At 29.9% G+C, this 21,025-nt stretch overlaps 1 protein-coding gene across 9 annotated transcripts in view; it reads left to right on the top strand.

The window, feature by feature from the left end:
• Nucleotides 1-21,025, top strand: part of LOC142332386 (Ig-like and fibronectin type-III domain-containing protein 1) — a 676,608-nt gene that overhangs the window by 587,568 nt on the left and 68,015 nt on the right. For all 9 annotated transcript variants that reach the window (XM_075378862.1, XM_075378812.1, XM_075378850.1 and 6 more), the window contains 4 exons: nucleotides 2,729-2,890; nucleotides 5,206-5,426; nucleotides 6,906-7,129; nucleotides 18,107-18,313. In XM_075378862.1, coding sequence (XP_075234977.1) covers nucleotides 2,729-2,890; nucleotides 5,206-5,426; nucleotides 6,906-7,129; nucleotides 18,107-18,313 — 814 coding nt within the window. The remainder of the gene's footprint in view (nucleotides 1-2,728; nucleotides 2,891-5,205; nucleotides 5,427-6,905; nucleotides 7,130-18,106; nucleotides 18,314-21,025) is intronic.

Raw genomic sequence — 21,025 nt, 5'->3', positions numbered from 1 at the left:
TCTGTTACATTATTTTCCATATGCTGTCTTAAGTACTGGTGCTTAATATCATCTGAAAGATTGTCTTTGTACTTATTCCAAACACTTATATGCACTAATGCATCTGATAAATGAGAAAATATCAACATTACACAAAAAAGTTCTTGCATTTTGTAAGGTGAACGGCATAGTGCAGCTTCTGCTAAAGTAAAGTCCCATTGTTGGTCACTTCTAATAAGCCATGTGCCTTGCATGCAGCTTTAAATATTGGATACTCAATATTATTTATAGTTCTTAAGTGTTTGTTTGATGTTTGTCCTTTAACGTGATGAAGAAGAAGACGAAGATGATAACATTCTACATTATCAGGGTGAATAGTATACACTCTTCCAAAAACTGGGTCCTTTTTGATTCCTTGCCAACCTTCTACATCTTCTCCCCGTTTATGGCAAACAAATTTATTGTTCTGCCAAGTGTAGTAAGGAGGTACTTGAGAATAAAGATTTCACAAAATCACCTGTTTCACATAATTCAAAGAACACATGAAGAGTTGTTTTAAATAGATTAGATAGCCTCCAACATGTTATCTGTTACATAGTAAATGGAGATAATGCTCTGTCACAAGCCCAATTTTTAGGTAGTTTAAAACATTTTCAGATGTCCAGGAATCAGTTGCAAATGATCCACACAATAGAAGACCATTAATGTTAAAAAGTGATAACAATTATGAGCGAATCAGAGACTTTGGAGTTTTTGTCTACAAGACAGACTCGACTCTGAATCAATATGTTTACTGAGAAAATCTTGAAAGACTGTGGAAAAGAGTTGCCCACATGAGAGCAGCCATCAAAAAGAACTTTTTTTTTTTCTTTTGGGGGGTGAAAAACGCTTGTGTATTATCATAGAATTTTTTTTTTAATAAAAATGTAAAAGAAAATAAAGCTAATCTAGAAGATGAATAAAATTTATAACTAGTATCACAGATAAAATCTAAAATAAAACCAAAAATGAATAGAATTTAATAAAGTCCAAGATGGGTGTAAAGGGCCCATTCTTGGATAACAAAAGTATTAAAAAGAAAACTGAAAACCACAAAAGATCTAACATAAAACTTAAAACTAGGTTAAAAACTAAAATAACAGAATTAAATAAAGTTTAAAACTATACAATAAATTATACAATAAATTATACAATAAACATTTGAAACAAAGTTAAAAACAAAAATTAAAAAATTGAAATACAACTCAAAACTGATAACACAGACGGAGTCTTTAAAATATAAAAGCTAAAATAATAAAAAAAGGAAACTATATAAAATTTAACAAATTCCGATAAGGAGTGTAAAAATGTCATAAGACAACTGGATGCTGCATCATGACAATGTACCTTGTCACACTGCACTCTTAATTAATCAGGTTTTGGTTAGGAAAAACATTCCTGTAGTTCCTCAACCACCTTATTCACCTGACTTGAGTCCCTGTGGCTTTTTCCTGATCCTGACTTAAAAAACACCTCAAAGGACACCATTTTGGGACAGTAGAAAACATTAAAAAATGTAACTGACCATCTGAAGGATATTTCAGTTTCTGAGTTTCAACATTGCTATGAAGAGTGGAAAACCGTTTGAAGTGTTGCATGGCTTCCCAAGGGAACTATTTCAAAGATGTATAGTCCATGTTTAATTGGATTGTAAATAAAAAGTTTTTCTGAACCAGTCTCATTACTTTATTTACAGATCCTGCATGTGTGTGTGTGTGTGTGTATATATATATATATATATATATATATATATATATATGTGTGTGTGTGTGTGTGTGTGTGTGTGTGTGTGTGGTGCATGCACGTGCATGTGGGTGGGTGGGTTTGTGTGTTCTTAAGTTAACTGTAGAAAGATTCTAAGTGTAAATGGCATTTATTGCAAAGATTTTGTTGTAAAAAGGTTGACATTAATTGATAGATGAAAATAATCAAATCTCTGTGTTCCTAGTGAAAAATATGTAACTGACACTTTTCGTAACGACAATTTTCTTTCCTAACTACAATGCTTAACTATTTATTTTTCACCAAAAGTACTAAAATTAACTTAAGTTTTAAATACTTAATACATTCAGAAAAATCAGAGATAAAATTCCAAGAAACAGATTAACAATAAGTTTAAATGGTTTTTAGTTCAGTTTGCACCGAGGATCTCATATTGTTTTATTTACCACTTCACTCCGACTTAACTTACTCCATAAATAATATATATGTTACACACTCAAGATAAAAATAGCTTGCTATTCTCAGCATACTACTGAGAACATAATATGTAAGAAATAAATTTTCCAAGAAAGTTCTCTTTCTGCTAGCAAGAACATTTTATTTGGATGCATGAAATGTTTCTTTTTGTACTTGTAATTTTTGAGTTTATCAAATTCAGACAGACATAAAATAAAAAATAAAAATCGCTGTCATTATCTAACGACTGTATAATAAAATGAAAAAAGCAATTAAAGGAAATAAAATTACTTTCCATATATTGCAGAAATCACAATTTCTACTGTAAAAACTGTCTTGAGTTTAGTAGTTTCGACTGGTATTTTGATTCGTTGAGTATGCATTACAAGCGCAAAATATAATTAGTGCACCACTTAGCAAATTAGGGGAAGTAAATGAAAAATTTGATGTAGTAAAACCTTAAAGTAGCTTTTGTATAAAATTGAAGTCTTTAATAAGAGTCAATGTTATCCTAAGAATTTTCTTGTTACAGATATGCGTAATCATGTACCATGCTGTATAGATGAAGGTGTTCCAGATATATGTCAAGATGTTTGTCGTGGCGAATACACAATGATAACTGACAATATAAAAACCCATTTTTCGTGTTCAGCTTATACAGAACAAACACTTGCATGTATTGTTGAAGGAATTGGTAAGTTCTATATTACTTGTATTGTAGTTAGCTTTGAAGAAAGTACTCATTCATTCAGTTTTTATGATAATTTTGAACTTTATTTGATCAAAAAATGAAGCTATTTTGATTTTTACATAAAATTAATTACAAAAACAGAGTTTGCAGAATGATAGAGGCAGGATTATATATTAAAATTTGTTATCATTCTCTTTCTAATTTCATTTAAGAATCTAAACTGATTTTTAGAAGTTGCAATAATTTAACGAGTTCTGAAGAAAGCACTAAGTTGTTTCTCACCTGATCATGCCAAAATTTGATTGCAAAATTCCTTCCAGAAACAAATAACCAGGTCTGAGTTTGAGATATGACCAATTTTTTTCTATTATAAATGTCTTAACTTTCTATTTAGATAAATGGTTGTTAAAAAATTTTTCCAAATTACAGCCTTATCTTAGCTTATTATTATTAATCTTATGTAATCATAACTTTTTTCACCTATTTACATAATTATTTTTATTTATCTTTTATACATATTAGTTCCTCAGTATCTAAATGATTGTCTTTTGTGCAAATTCTCAAAATGCAATTAATGCAAATGGAAATATAAAAAATTTCTTGTTTTTTTGATTATTTGACCATAAAGTATAAATTTTTTTGTATTTAATATCTTGATTTTCCATCTTTAGGTTTTTCACTTCATGCTACTTTTGGATCCCTAAGAATGATCTTCAGTTCTTGTCTGTCATGTGGTTCAAATCAATTCTTCTAGCAACAAGCTTTACCAAATACCAGAATGTGCACGTATCATCTTGTATATGTCAGTCAATGACAGCTACGCTAAGCACACACTGTGCTTTTTATTATGTGCAATATTTTAACAGCAATGACCAGTTTTTATAAAATTTGTTTATATAAGTTGTGTATGGAATATCACTGGTGATATACATACTTTCCCTGTTAATTTTCATTTTCACCATGAAATAACAGATTTGTTTTCATAAAAATCTCAATTTATGATGTTTCATTACATTTCATCTGACATTACTTCAATATTTCTATATCAATATTAACTGAAATTCATGAGCATTGTAAAAATAACAGTTCACTTATCAGTAACAATTTTTATCTACCACATATAAATTTTGCTGCATAATTCTTAATGGAAAAAAAGACAATTTTGTAAGACATAGTGAATAGGTAAAAAAAAAGTAAAAATACATTTTTCAGGAAAAAAAGAATAGATTCTTGTTAATTATGCTTTGAAAATAATTAAGCAAGGTCCAAACAACCAAAATAGTTTACTTTTTATCTTAAAACAGAGATTTATAACTCCAATTACAGACCTTACTATTTTCTATTTAAATGAATAAATATAAAGATTTTTAAATTGCATTTGGATCATTGAGTTCAGTGATACTGATCTTATATGTAATTTTTATTTATTAAAAAAAAAAACTTTTAACATAATAAATTATTTTAAGCTAATTAATTTATCTATTCATTGGTAAATTTAGTAATTGTGAGTCAGTTATTAAATTCTTTTAAAAATGGGGAAACATTTTAATTATAATTTTTTTTTTGTTTTTTCAATCAGATTTTTATTTGAAACATATACATAATAAATGCATTAAAAAGAGAAAAAGAATGTCATTTAAATTTAATTAAAACAAAATATTACATTACTTTATTTATAAAATTCATCTATGTTAATGAAAACTACATATGACTTGATGAAAATAATTTTCTTTAGAATATTCACTTATAATTTCATGAATGATAAATTGTGGGACACTCTTATTGATAACATAGAAATAATTAATAATTACATTTATATCTAACAATTGATTTTATGTACATTAATCCAGTTATAATTCTGAACATTTCCAAAATTTTATTGCATGACAATTGGCCGGCCATTCCAGTGTATTGAATTGTTTAATTTGGTTGGGATAGTGTCCAAATGTATGAGAATGGTTTTAACTTCTATCGTGATCCAGTCATTAAATTTTGTTATTTGTTTGTCTTTCATCCAAATAATAATATCAATATCAATAAAATTATTGAAAATAATTTATTCTTAAAAAGCTTTGCACCACATTGCACTGTCATCCACACTGAATGTGAATGCCAATTTTGAAACTGCTAGCTTAATGGGAAGTAATTTAAAAATTAATGGCAAAGTTTTGACCACCCTGTCTCCAGAACATAAGAAACATGAAGAGCAAGGTTAATAAAAGGCATAAAAAAACTGTAAAGCAATTATTCTTTAAAGAATTAAGGTTTTTTAATTATATAGACATAATAACAGTTACTGCAATTTTACATGTTTACAGAAATTCTTCCCAGTGCTCCTGTGGATGTGTATGTCGAACCTAAGTCTGATAAATCTATGAATATCTCATGGTCTCCACCTTTCAGTAGTACACCAACTGTTTCAGACTACATTGTCAATGTCACAATGCTTATGTCTTTCGATCCTTCAACAGTCAATCCTCATATTTCTGACACAAATTCAAGCCAGTCTGTGATTACACCTCATAGTGTTCAAGTTAAGGTAGATTACATTTATTTTACTAATTTATTTAAGAATATAAATATTTATTTGAATTACAAAAATGTTTACTTACATATTAAGTTTAAAATTTTATATTCAATTCTTGGCTTGGTTTTGGCACTTCTCACTTTTCGCAATTTCATTTATCATTTGTAAGTGAAAACTTGTGTATGTAGGAATTGACCATAAAAAAATGACATTGTGCACTCTTTCAAATCGTAGATGTGTAAATATAATACTCAAGCTATTTTTGTGAATCACTGTGGTGTGTTTTTTACTGCACTATAAAAACAAAAAGAGTATTTAATTTTTTCAGTACTATATTTACTGGATTAGCTGTATTGCTCTTAGCTGGTGAAAACAAATGAGTTGCTTCTCACTAAATATAGTTCTCTGACAACACAAATACTTACATTTTTTTGCATCAGAGCTTTAATCAAAATCTGTTACAGATGCACTACAAAACCACTGCTGGAATCAGTGTGCTACATGTTAGTGATGAAAAGTGTGGTTACGATTCTTGAATTTAAGAGTAATCAGTTTTAATATAAGGATTTTTAATACCATAAAAATCTAACCCAGAAGTATTTTTTAAAGAGTGAAGTTTGAAATGTACAGTTCCTTTATCAGTAATAAATAAAAGCAATTTTTTTAAGAATAATAAAAAAGATTATTTTGTCCATCATAGTTGATATGAAACATGTTAAACTTTTAACTCTTTTTTTAATGACAGACCAACTAAATTTATTTAAAATAACCCTTTAAAAGACTCTTGTTCCAACTGCTTTCAGTTACTTTTGGAGCCATCTTCAGTGATCTGTTTCAGCAATCTGTTTACAATAAATTGTATTTATTTTGTCATTAAAAAAATTGATAAATTAGAGTTTTACTTCATCTTAATTTACAGTTTTAGCATATTATTGGATGTACAATTTTCAGATCTCATTAACAAACTTGCAGTTTCTTTCCAGATATTTTATTGCTGTGATTAGCTATTAAGTGAATAATTTAATTATTAGAAACAATTTTATTTTTTTAAATTCTCTTAAACATTAAATATCTTTTTAAGAAATAAAAATGTTCAATTTTTAGAAAGAACTATTGTATGCTCTCTTCTTGAAGAATTTTCTCATCATACAATAAATGATAAAACATATTTCTTGATCACAATTGCTCAAGGCCCTCTTAGGCCTTGCAATCCTTAGTACAAAGCATCCTTAGATTGTGTATAAAACAGTCCAACACAATTGATTTTTTTTTTTTTTTAAATAATTATTTTGCTTTATTTTTAACAAGAGGTATCCTAGAGTGTTAGATAATTAAAAACAGTTCTAATACAGTAAGAAAAACATTAAGCTAAAGAGCTTATATTCATTATTAATTTGTGAGTCTTTCATTAACAATGTTAAATTTTTTTGAAAATTAAACTATTTTTCAATATTTATTCATAAATTTTCTCATAATTTCATCTTTTTTCAGGTTACCAATGGAGAACAGTCAGTATTAATTAATGACTTGACACCATTTACAATGTATGAAATTACAGTGACTGCAATGAATATTCATGGTTCAAGCTTGCCTTCATTTCCAATTAGGGCTTTGACTCTTATACCTGGCCAGATAAAAACTAAGCCAACATCAGAATCACCTACTTTGCCAGATATAAAGACCTGTTGCATAGATAAAGGTGTTACACATGGAACGTCAGTATTAAAAGATTCTGTTATGTAATAAATAGTGCTACATTAATATTATTATTATTAATCATTAATTTTTATTAGTACTAGTCAGCTTTTGTAACAGATACCATAATACAAATAAAATAATATTTGAATAAAAAATATAATATTATATTAATAATAATTAAAAATATTATAATTAAAATATCAAATATTATAATTAATATTTGAATTTTCTAATAAATATTTGAATTCATAGTCTATAGAAAGGATTCCAGCAATGGTATAGCATTTATTTCTTATAAGTTCTTGTATTAAGACTGTTAGTATGATTGCCCTTTCATTAAGATCTGATTATTAAAAAAATAATTTACAAATACAACACTCATAGGTATTTGTTATGTATGACTTGCAAACAATAATTTGAAATAAAATTCTAAAAAAATTTCTGATTTATATATTAATTATTTTTAATAATTTATATAAATATGAGTTTTTGTAATGTAAGTTGTGATGATGGTTTTTATTTATTTACTTATCATTTTATTAGGTTGTGTTTACCAACATTTTTTTTTTATTTTCATATAAAACATTCTGTATAAAATCATAACCAGTGTACATTAAACTCAGTTGATGTGGAAACTCTTCTAAATATTTGAATTGCATACACACTTATATTGAATATTACTGCAACATTCTGATTTACAGATATTATGTCTGATCTATAGCTACTTTTTTCCATGTCACATCTTCAAACACTTTCCTCATCTCCTGATGCCACTTATTCTTGGTCTTAAATATAAAATATGGCAGTCCCACCTTCATTTCTTCCCCACAACCATTCTTTTTAAATTTGCCCTATCTGTTTTCTCTCATTTGTGCTTATTTGTTTTCTTTCCATTCTTCTAATCCTCAACATACTTACCTTCACACTTTTCACTATTCTTCAAAACCTCATTAGATTCTGTTGCATCATTGTCTGTGTTTCACACAAGAGGTAACGTGTTTAGGTCAAGGCAGGCCACACATCTAATTTACATGATCTTCCCTTTTCACATGCATTTGATGTGAATTATTTCCCAGTTTAACTTTATAAGCTCTGCAGTTTAAATCTATTCTCCTATTCACAGACTTAGTTTCTTCATTTTTCCATCTTCCTTAGAAACTTCTTATCCAAATACAAAAATTTCACTATTCTGTCTCTCTCATCAAATTGTACTGTTAATCACAATCCATCATTATTTTCATGTCAACTTCTTCACTTCTTTCCTTAAATCCCTAACTATTTCTATAATCTCTTCTTTCTGATAGATTTCCGTACGAAAACTATATTACTCACAAATTTTCATCCTACTTTAAGTGTTATCTATTTATATTTACACTACATCTATGTAATAGATCATTTTTAAAGCTAACTGTGGAACACATCTCAATAATTTGCTGAAGGGATATCTTCCTATCTTAGGTCTCTTTTTATTTGAACTACCTTTGATTTATTACTCGTTCTTAAACTCTTTCTCATAAACTTATAATTAAACACAAATAAATCAATATGTTCTGCTGACCATAATATTCCTTAGCTTTATTCAGTATAACTAGAGTTATGCTTATTATAGAGCTGTTCAAGTTATTTTAATGTTATGCTATTCTGGTTAGATACTCTCAAATATTTTCTCAAAGTCACTGAAAAGAAGGGAACTGCTAATCTTGTGTGCTTTGTTATCAAATCTAAAATTGCTTAAACAGTATCTTTTGTAGAGAAACTTCTTTTGATTCCTACCTGATCTATCAGAAAAATGCTGTCAAATTAATCACTCAATCTTCTTGTTATTATTCCATTCCCTTATATATTGTTTATATGAAAATGCAGAGAGCCACATTTTCTTGGAAAAAAAGCAGCTGTAGTTTTCTATTGCTTTCAGCTGCGCAGTACTCAGAGGACTGAGTGATGTTGATATGGCCGTTTAAGTCATTCTGACTCACGCCCCTAACAACTACTGAAAGAGCTGCTGCCCTCTTTCAGGAATCATTCCTTAGTCTTTTTTTTTTTTTTTTTTTTTACTAGCACTAGTTAGGGAATCTTGGAGAGCTGCATCAAACCAGTCAAATGACTGAAGACAAAAAAAATATATATTTTTTACAATTTGTTGTAAATAAAATTATTTTAAAGTTCAACGATACTTTTTGTTTCATCATATAGGCAGGCATTGAAAAGATGACACAACTCATTCATCAGATTTTTCCTCCCATTTTCAATTGCTCATTTACAATATTACCTAGTTCTCATGTTTTTCTTGGCTTAAACTTTTTACTGCATTTTACTTCACATATAAAATTTTTTTCTAATAATAATTATTTCTCAAAATGTAAATTCTGGTAGGATATATATAATTTTCCAAAATTTGAACAAATCAGAAATCACTTTGTTCCATCTCTCTTAAGCATGTCACTCTTTTCTCTCATAGCTGTAATAATCTTTCTACTCAAACTTTGCAAACTTGTAAACTTTGCCATATCTTTAGATTGCATCTCCCCTCAATACTTCCACCAGTCTTTTCCATATCTGTCTTATATGACCACTCTTTCTTCATAGTATTTTTTAATTTCCATGAACTCCAGTTTCTTCCAGCCTTTTTATTTCTCTCCTCCCTTCTTGTATGTAATTTATTTTTCTATTTTTCAGCTTTAAATGTTCTATGGTCACTTCTGGTGTTAATTCTATTTTCCCAACTTATAATCACTATAAAGCTTTTACAGTTTGAAAAATAAAATCTATTCATTCTTGGTTTTACTGAAAGTGATTCAAGTCCATTTCTATTCTACATCTTTTTTTAAAGAAAGTGTTCTAATTAGCTTCCACAAAACCTCTCATCCAAACACTTCTTATGATTCTCTTTCCTAATTCAAATGTACCCACCACTTCTCACCCGTTTTTCAATTACCCACTTTTGCATTCCAGTCAACTAATATCATTATATATTTGCTCTTATCCTCATTACTAGCTAATAGTAAACAATACTAAAAATTTGACAACCTCTTTCTGTGCTTCATTAATTGATGCATATATCTGAAAAATTTCTTCTCCCTTCCTCTGTTTCTTCGTCTAGGGATACATAATATTCTTGAAATCAAATGCAAATAGCTCTTGAAAGCTTACTTTAAAGTTACTATTAATCAAAAAACAAGCTGGTTTTATACTACCTTCTTTATTGTAACAAAATTATATCCTGTTTTCCATCTCTATGCACTCCTCTCTTCTTTCAATTTCTGAAAGCCCCAACCTCTCCCATTTCATATTTGTCATTTCTTGTAATAATTCTGATAAATTACTCTTTTAATATTAAAGAATTGTAGCTGTCAATAATGTCAGAAATCACTGTTCATTTATTATGTTCTTGGTTCATTGGGAATTAAATTGTATAAAAATAACACTATAATTTATACTAACACTATTACACTTATAATTTGAAGATAAATTTTATGAACAATTTCATGGGTTAGCCATGGGATTGTCTATTTCTGCATGTTTGTAAATTCAGTGATGGAATTTTGCAAATCCCAAATTGAAGGATAGGTTGACTTTATATAAAATATATGTAGATGATGTTTTATTATGTTTACCGGAGAACCAAATCGATTAAATACTGAACAAATTTAACAAATCTCATAAGGATATTAAACTCACAAGAGAAGTGGAGCTTGATAAAAGTTTCTTGATATGATTGTATACCATCAGAATGGGAAAATATGCACTAGTTGGTTTGTTAAAAGGACTTCTTTGGGTAGATGTTTAAACTATTTATCAGGCCAGCTAATGTCATATAAAACAGCTGTGGTAAAAACTTTAGCGAAGAGATCTCTATCGTTTACAACCCCATAGACGGAAGGAAAATAATTAAAGTAAGAAATTTTTTATTAAAAAATAATTATCTCACTAAATTAGTTAACAGTGTTTACCACGATAGCATTTATAAAGTATGTAATTCTAAGGATAACAACAACAGCAACATTGTGGGAAATTCAGTGAGTGTTAAAATCAGTAATAAGCACTATATAACTTATGCCCAGAATTTCTCAGAAAAGAATAGAAATGTTTTGAAACAAGATTTCAAACTGGCATTTAAAAACTTAACAAATTTAACCACCTTTACTCAAAATTGAAATCACCACTTTAAAAACATAATCCAAATCATAACATATCACCAGTCTAACATAACATAATCAGTGTAACGACTGCCAGGGACAACCGTGCAATATCTAAAAAAAACATTTGGAGGTGCATAAGTACCAGAAAAATAAAGTTACAGCATTATCCAAACACGAAAAAGAAAATAAACTCTGTTTCAATTATGAGAAGTAAAAATTTTGGATTATGAGATAAGTAATACTAGGAGACTGGTTCTTAAAATAATTCTTATCAAATGTAAAAATTCTATTAACAATAGGGCTGATATTAACACAGTTTTAGTGGATTGTGTGCTAGTATATATATATTATATTTTAGTATAATCTAATTTAAATAAAGTAGTAAATGATTACTATGTAAGATTATATATTGATTTATAAAGGAAAGGCTATTTAGTTGTATGATTTGCTATTAATTGCTATCAAATTTCTGGGTTAGGTAATAATAGCATTAGTGAGGGATGTAAGGCAGTACTGACCAGTCCAATAGTGTGGATCATATAAATATGTAGATTATGTTTTGTAGTTGCACTTGATAAACTTCACATTTATAGTGAAACGTATCATTAGTTTGTGTTTTTTTTTATTTTATGTAATAATTGTAATATTGTAAAAAAAAATTTATAATGGTTGGTTTACCTGAAGATTTATGAAAGTATAATATTTGTGATCTAAGTATTTTATCTGAATATTTGTATTTTATTTTCATCATCTGCATAGTGATTTATTAGTGATCTGAATATTTTGTTTCCTGTTTTTATTATAATTTCCAACCGAGAAATATTCATCATATATACAGTTTTTATTGTAAATTCTTTTTATCCAATTTCTGTGATTTCCTTTTAAATTAAACACATGTGGTTTCTTTCAATAGTGGCCAGATGCAGATTTTATTAATAATTGATTTCTCATGAGTCTATTTGGTCATTTCAGATTACTTTAAAGATTTTTCTATTGTAATACTGTGGACACTTGTATCTCACACTGGGTGTAAGAGAAACTGGGTTGCAAACTTTAAAACTTTACAAAAAATTAACCGAGTACAGTCAGCTATTGTGCCTAAGAAATCTTAATCACACTAATTCTCAACTAGGAATTGTACCATGAAGTTTTACCACCACAAATAGAAGAGCATTAAAAAAAAAGTATACTAGTGAGGAAATAGCAAATGAATTACAATTGTTATTTTCTCTCCAATTTTTAATACTTAAAATATTTTTGTCAATTATTAGGCAAAAATATATTAAGTATAACTTTAAAAATGTTAAGTAAGTTATAACTAAACAAAGAAAAAGAAGATGTAATACTGCAGAGTTTTGAGTGAACTGTCAGTAAAAATTACAGGCAAGATTTCATAAATGTTATACTTCTATATTACTGAGTCATACATGTTCTAAACATTTGCAATTGAATTTAAAAATTAAAATGCAAAATAATAGAACAGTGTAACCCCGCTATAACGCGGTTATCGGAGGACTTACGTGACACCCGTGTTTAGGATAACCGCATTATTTTGAGAGTAAATTTTAAATCACAAAGGGGATCAATATAAAAAATAGCCAAAAATCAAGTAATAATGGCTTAATAGAAAAAGCTAATACAATTTCTTTTGTGCAATCTATACTTACATAGAAACAAGTTAAGTGTGGAAGATAAGATATTTTTTCTTCGAATGTAAATTATTTTTTCAATGAGTGTTCGTCAGTAAAAATATGAACGTTTCCTGTTTCAATATCTTCTGTATTACTCTGTGACAATACCGACCAACAATTTTTAATTGTAATAGAATTTACGTTAATCCATGCTGTTCCAGCGCTGTACGCAACACTTTTTAATGAGTTTTAAGAAATTCTATTTTAATTCTGAGTTAACGATAACGCCCAGTAGCTCTTGTCGATAGTAGACTTTAAATGCCCGAATAACTTCTCGGTCTAATGATTGGAACAAAGATGTGGTGTTCTTAGGTAAAAACATTGCGATTATGTTCCCATCTTTAGATTTCAGCAAGTCAGTAGGCGGATGAGCAGGGCAATTGTCAAGAAGTAATAAAACATTTTATTCCAATTTTCAAAATTGTAAATAATTTTTAACACAAGGCACAATTTCGTCGTTAAACCACGTTAAAAAAAATATTACACGTCTTTCTTTTTACTATTTTCAAAAATAACCGGTAATGAATTCATATTAACGTGTTTGAAGCAACATAGGCTGGCGTACTTTCCGATGATTAACGGCTTCAATTTATGGTTTCCTGACTTACTGGCACACAAAAGAAAAGTTACCCTTTCTTTGTTCATTTTCACACCAGACTTATTTAGTGCCCGCTTCGCATCTAACGTTTTTGTTGGCAATAGTTTATAATACAAAGCGGTTTTATCACAATTATACAACTGTTCGTCACTGAAGTTATTCTCTTCTATAACTGATTGTAATATTGTTTGTGAAAAACGTTCGGATGCCGTCGCATCTGCTGAACGAGATTCTCCTTCGATATTTACTTGGCCTATGCCATGACGGATTTTCCATCGCAATAACCAACCGCTAGAAGCACTAAATTCTTCTCCATTGTTAATTTGTTCATAAAAATTTATGCGAGTTTGAAGTATTGGCCCTGATAGCGGCCCTCCTTCACTCCGTTTTTGCAAAAACCATAGGTACATACTCATCTACAACATTAACATCACCGAGTGTATCCTTTTTGCGATCAAATCGGACTGTTTCATCTACCGAATCAATAAAAGAACGCAATTTAATTTCTTCTTTCACTCAACTACGTATAGTGCCTTCAGGCACACCGAATTCCCGGGATAAACTGACCTTCGAACGGCCTTAACCTTATCAATAATTTCTAATTTTTCCTTTACAGAATACTTTTTTCGTTTAGACGACTTGTTAGGCAAATACGAACGAAAACAAACATTGCAAAATCTAATAAATTAACCAACGTAATAAAACTTAACGATACTGACAAACACAGTAAAAGCAGCTCGGAATAAATCGTAATAACATTCAGATACCTTATACAGGCAGCACATTGATGGTCTTATCGCTGTTACAGGAAATGAGTCATGTGCAGTATAACATAAGAATTTTTCCTATTACTGTTTTAGAATCATGGTTTAGTTTTTTATCGAATCATGTTTTTGAGGATTCCAAGGCTTTAAAGTTGGTCGTGACTAATTGACAGATGTTATATTAGAAGCGTATTGTTGACAATTTAAAAGGATTTATGACGGGTTTTACACCGATATTGAATACAGTGGTATAGTGACTTATATTTCTTCATCATATTTTATTTTTTATATATTCAGATATTTTTTGGGGGACAGGTTACTATATCCGCATCCGCGATATGTCAGGCCTCGTTATGGCGGAGTTGTACTGTACTTCTAAAAATAAATAATTTCTTAATTAAAATACGTTATTTATAAATGTACTAGATGACTAACCATATGTACAATTATGGTGTAGTAATTTGAATTTACTTTTATAGTTGTCATAAATTTATTAAATTAAATATCTGAGGGTCCAATTACGTTTTTTCATGAATGTAAACAAATTAATGTCAATGAAAACAAAAGAAAAGTAATCTTGTTGTCATTTTCAAGATAATGTGATCATTCATTATATTCTATGATTGAACTTTACTAACAAGAAATCTGAATTTTACATTTTTCAACAAACTATCTTCATTAATCTTTCCACAATGAGTTTTTTTTAAGTATCTTTTCAGAATGATCATGGAATGCAGAACTGTTAAAGCTTACTTTTATACGGATTTGAATACTAGATCGTGGATACCGGTGTTCTTCGGTGGTTGGTTTTCAATTAACCACACATCTCAAGAATGGTCGACCTAAGACTACACTTCATTTACATTCATACATATCATCCTCATTCATCCTCTGAAGTATTACCTTATGGTGGTTCCGGAGGCTAAACAGAAAAAAAAGGAGTACAGAACTGTAATAATGATTTTATTGATTATCAGTTTATTAATACTATTAAAAAACAAACTCACATAACCGTTGTTGAGCTTTACATTCTTGAAGTACAGAGTCATCAAAAAACATTGCAGAAATTTCAAAAAAGCATATCTCAAACTACTAGAGATAATCAAATTAGTATATTTTCTTTTTAAATTCACCAACTCAAAGAGTTTGTTTACATACCTTAGAATGTTTCAATATGAGCTCCATTGGTCACCCTATAAGCATCCAGCCGATAAGCGACTGATGCCCAGGTCCGCTGGATCATCACAGGTGTAACTGTGGTAATAGCAGCAGTGATCCATCGTCTTAAATGTTTGTTGTTCATCCCTGATTTTTCACTGTAAACAATTTTTTTAACGTATATCCATAGAAAAAAGTTTAGGGGTGTCAAATCTGGGCTTCTCGGAGGCCAAAGCACAGGACAAATTCAATGATTAGGAAATCTTTCATTGATAGCGCATCGAAAGCCTGGGCTAAAGTGTGGGGGTGCAGCATCTTGTTTTAACATTACAGGAACTTTACTTTCTTGTTCAATTGGCAGCCCCACACAACAGCCCAGGCGTTCGACGCGCTTTCAAAATAAATATATATAAAATTATAAATATATTAGGAACGACAAATATAAACATATTATGTTTATATTTATTTCCAGGCAATGGCTAATACAGAAAAGTGGTTTTCGTTTGTTGTATAGTGCAAATCATAAAAGAGCTTACCAGTCGATACTCTTGCGACACAATATATGAAAATGATCACCAGACAGAAATTACAGTAAAAAATTGATTTTTGGTCAAAGTATTGTAAATCGCATTTTGAAACATTAACTCTGTTATGTGGATGCTTAATCTATTACGAGAAATGGATGAAAAAGTAAGTTACACCCTGGCCGTGTTCTTGAACTGAAAGATATATATATATAATGTCTTGTGGTGGAAGCACTGGTTGCGTTGTTATCTTCACGCTTCCCGAGCAGCAATTCTGTACGACTTTCAGTAAGTGTATAGTATCGTTTTCAATATGGCGTGGCCTCTAGACGTTTTGTCCAGCATAGAAGTGCGTTCAGTAGTCCGATTTTTGTGAGCAAAAAATTACGGTTGTGAAATTCATCGCCAAATTGTTAAGGTATACGGTAAGAATGCAATGTCACGCCTGATGATTATAAAATGGTGCCAAACATTTAGAAACGGAAGAACAAATGTGAGTGACGAACTGCTGTTATGCGTCCTTCAACTGCAAACTCAAGGATAACGCGGAACGCGAGAATGAAATGATCTTGAGTAACCGGCTTATTAAAATTAGAGATTGTAATTGAACTTAACATCACTTATGGATGTGTTTGTGATTATTCACTATCAGTTTGATTACCGTAAGATGTGTGCACGATGGGTGCCACATCTGTTGACCAACAACCACAAACATCAACTTTTTGCATCTGCTCTTTCTTTTCTTCAACAATATTCCAGGACTGGTCCACATTTTTTGAAACAACTCATCATAGGGGATGATAACTGGGTGTTTCATTACACTCCTTGTAGTTGTTCACAGTGTTTACTAGTGGGAGTTGTTTACAGTGAATTTATGCCTGTTGGAGCAACAGTCAATACTGAATGTTACTGTGAGACTTTAGAAAAATTGCTTAAAGCCATTAAAGATCGAAGACCCGAAGATTGAGTGATGGGATCATTTTTCTTCATGACAACGATACTCCTCATTCAGCCTCATGTGACAAAGGATTTACTGTAAAAATTCAAGTGGTAAGTGTGGTCTCATCCGCCTTACAGCCTTGACCTACCAGCTGTTTGGTCTTCTTAAGCGAGACCTGGGAGGGGAGCGTTTCACTAATGATGATGAAGTTAAGGAAGTGGTCCTTAAATGGTTGAAGGAAATTGGATAAAATTTTTGTGAGAATGGAATTGAAAAACTTGTTTCAGGGTATGAAAAGTGTTTGGTGTTTGTGATCATGTTGAAAAATAGATAAAAATATGTAGTTTTTTGTTCAAAAAAAAATTGTCTTATAAATATGTGTTTGTTTCATACAGTAAGTGTAACTTACTTTCTGATCGTCCCTCATACTAGTTAACAATTTTGAAACTAGAACAATACAAACTAGAACACCTTTTGCTATTAAATAACACTAACAATGAAAAAATTTTTCAATTAATCATTCAAGATATTATATCAGAAATGTTTTCAGCAATGAATACATTAGTCTGTTATTCATAAAATAATATTTTTTATTACTTTATTAATTATTAAAAAAATAAATCCATTCACTTTCAAGATCACAAACATCCATTTAAAAAATTTCTGAATTTATTAAAAGTCAGTTTATGAGTGTGGTGGTATTAATTTTTTTTTTGGAATCAAAACACTTAAATTTACTTTCAAAGAAATTAGCATTTAATTTTTTATTATTCTTTTACATTACTATATTCTGATGGTTTCTTCATGACATATTTTGTCAATTTAATTTTATTTTATTATTAACATCATGGTGGTATACACACATATTTCAACAAAAACATGAATGAAATTGTACAATAGTAAAAATGCCATAACTTTGCTGGAAATCAAACTGAAATGTTAAGTTAAATACCTTGCAGAATGATAGGTTTCATTTTTAATTGGCAACTGCTGTATGTACAGAATATAGATGACTGTATAACTAGATAACCTACTGCACTACACTTATACTATTGGACTGTTGGTTGTTATTGTACATTTGCTGTGTTCCTATGAAAACTAGTTTATTAACAACCAATTAAATAACACCATTCAAATAGCAATTTTTTTCTGATCTGTTAACATTGTTGTTTTATTTAAGGTGTCTAGATAAATTGTGTGGAATGTCATCAACAGTTATAGCTGGAGTAACTGATCTTATGATTTGTGCACCTTGGGCTCAGCAAACATTTGCCTGTCTTGCTAATGGTATTGATCACCGGCCATGTTGTCGTACAAGAGGGCTTCCAGATTTGTGCCAAGAACTATGCTCTGGAAATGTCACCCAACTAGACTTCAATTATTTCAAGTAAGTGTAGTGTTACCTATTCTAGTATTTTTAATACTAATGATTTCTGTTCAGTATAATCTATACAGAAGTGATTAGAAGTCTTACTTCAGTCATAATTATATTAATATTTATATATACATAATATAATTATGTATATAATACACATAATAACTGTAATTATGTTGAAATAGTATAATTTCTTGTCAACTTTCTTTTGGAATATTCAACTGATTCTTTATTTATCTACTCTTAATTAGTACTCAAGCACATTGAATGTAATTATGCGAGAATAGATAAAAAATTATTGAAATTTTTAAACTTCCCAGGCCATCTAAGTCAAACGTCACAATTTTTTTTTGTGTTGGTTCCACGTATGTAGACATTAAAAGCCATGTTGGATGCTTAGTTTATTGTTGGCTGTCAAAAAGGTTACATGTGTTTTGGTATGGTCGGCATTTTTAACTTATAGAAAAAGTAAAACAAAGAATTTGCATTAAGTGTTGCTTTAAGAATGGAATAAAGTGCAGCACCACATTGGAAATGGTGGATGTTGCTTTTGGTGATTCTTCTATGAATGAAACAAGCATTTACAAATGGTAAAAATGTTTCCAAGAGACGTCCCAGAACAACAACTGAGTCAGCATTGAAAAAGTGAAGAAAATGATTATGGACAATTGCTAAATCACTATCAGACAGTCAATAATAATTACTCCCTGAAGTTCTACACCATTTGCATGAAGCAATCCAGAGAAAAGATGACAGATCTCTGGCGAAACAATTCATGGCAATTGCACTATGATAATGCACCTGCTCACACTTCACTGCTTGTTCATGAATTTTTGGCCAAAGACAATACCGTTATGATGCCTCAGACTCTGTATTTACTGGACATGACTCCCTGTGACTTCTTCCTAATTCCTCAAGCTGAAAAGAACCATGAAAGATGATGTTTTGCCAACATTGAAGAAGTAACGACAGATCGTTGAAGGAACTAAATGCCTTACCAGAAATTGCACTCCAGAGATGCTTTGAAGATTGGAAAAAGTGCTGGTACAAATGTATTATATCTGAAAAAGAGTACTTTGAAGGTGACAAAATCAACATTGGATGCAGGTTATAAATCAGTTAAGTGGACTGTATAACAAAAATACACATTTTGTATGTAACTGACACTGATTGACATTTTTATTGTATAGATTAACACTGTTTTATATATATATGAGTAGTGACCCCATTTGTTTCAGCAATAATAAAAACTGTTTGTAAATTTATACATCTTAATTATAATTTAGAATAGTACACCAAATACAGATTTGAAGAATTAATTGTAAATGATTACATTGTAAAAAATTTATACTATTTTGTTTGCACTAGAAAATAACAATTTGCACATCTATTTAGGTAAAAAAGATGCGGCTCAAGTGACCAATGAATGGATGGTGGTAATAAATCAGTTAAGTGGACTATATAATAAAATGACACATTTTGTATGTAACTGACATTGATTGACATCTTTATTGTATAGATTAACACTGTTGGTAATTGTTTACAATTACACTAAAAGAAACTTTGTAATTAAAACATAACCAATTGACACTGTATCCACTTCATTAACCCAACTCAACTCAACTGAGAGAGCAACACAGATGAACAAGGGAGTGAAAAATCTCCCCCCCCCACACACACACACACACACATACATGCATGCACGCGCACAGAGAGAGAGAGAGAAATATCCAACAAATATGGATGAATAAATAAAGAATTTTTGAGAAAACTGCAATTCCACATATTTTTTTTATCAAACCTGATACTTAGTCTTACATAAGGTCACATATCCTCTATGAGACACTTTACTGTTAACACATATTTCTTATTGCACATTAAAACAGGAACACTCATGAAATTGTAAAACGGATAATGTACACCTGAAAATTAAAAATTGTAATATAACATATAGTTTTTTGTTTTTTTAATTATCTCTGAACCATGGGCCAGATAACTAATCTGAAATGCTTTTATTTTTGTTTGTAAATTGGTATAGAATAATTGACAGGGTACATCATATGCCCTAAATTTAAATGTTTACATTTAAGATTTGTTGAATATTTAATGACTTTGAATACTTTTTGAGTACGATCCTGAAACAAAGCGGCAAAGCAAAGAGTGGCACACCCTGTCATCTCCTCGACCGAAAAAATGTCGAATAAGTAAATTAAAGCGCAAAACCATGCTGATTTGCTTTTTTGACAGTAGGGGTATCGTGCATAAAGAATTTATACAAGAACTATTTGATATCTAGTTCATATTAAAGAGCAGAATTTTACCTTTCATCTGATAATCCGTAGTTGCTCTTGATGGAAGTGAGTGATGTGTACTAATTTTTTTAAAAAGGTAAAATATGCCCAGGATTCCTGTCTGTGTTTGGTATAAAAGCCTTAGGGTTCAAAGTGTTAATTGCTAATAATAAATTTTTTTTTTTTTTTTTGTCTTCAGTCATTTGACTGGTTTGATGCAGCTCTCCAAGATTCCCTATCTAGTGCTAGTCGTTTCATTTCAGTATACCCTCTACATCCTACATCCCCAACAATTTGTTTTACATACTCCAAACGTGGCCTGCCTACACAATTTTTCCCTTCTACCTGTCCTTCCAATATTAAAGCGACTATTCCAGGATGCCTTAGTATGTGGCCTATAAGTCTGTCTCTTCTTTTAGCTATATTTTTCCAA

This window comes from Lycorma delicatula, chromosome 1 (assembly GCF_047948215.1).
Source record: "Lycorma delicatula isolate Av1 chromosome 1, ASM4794821v1, whole genome shotgun sequence".
NCBI classification, from domain to species: domain Eukaryota; kingdom Metazoa; phylum Arthropoda; class Insecta; order Hemiptera; family Fulgoridae; genus Lycorma; species Lycorma delicatula.
This window is presented reverse-complemented; position numbering and strand designations above follow the sequence as displayed.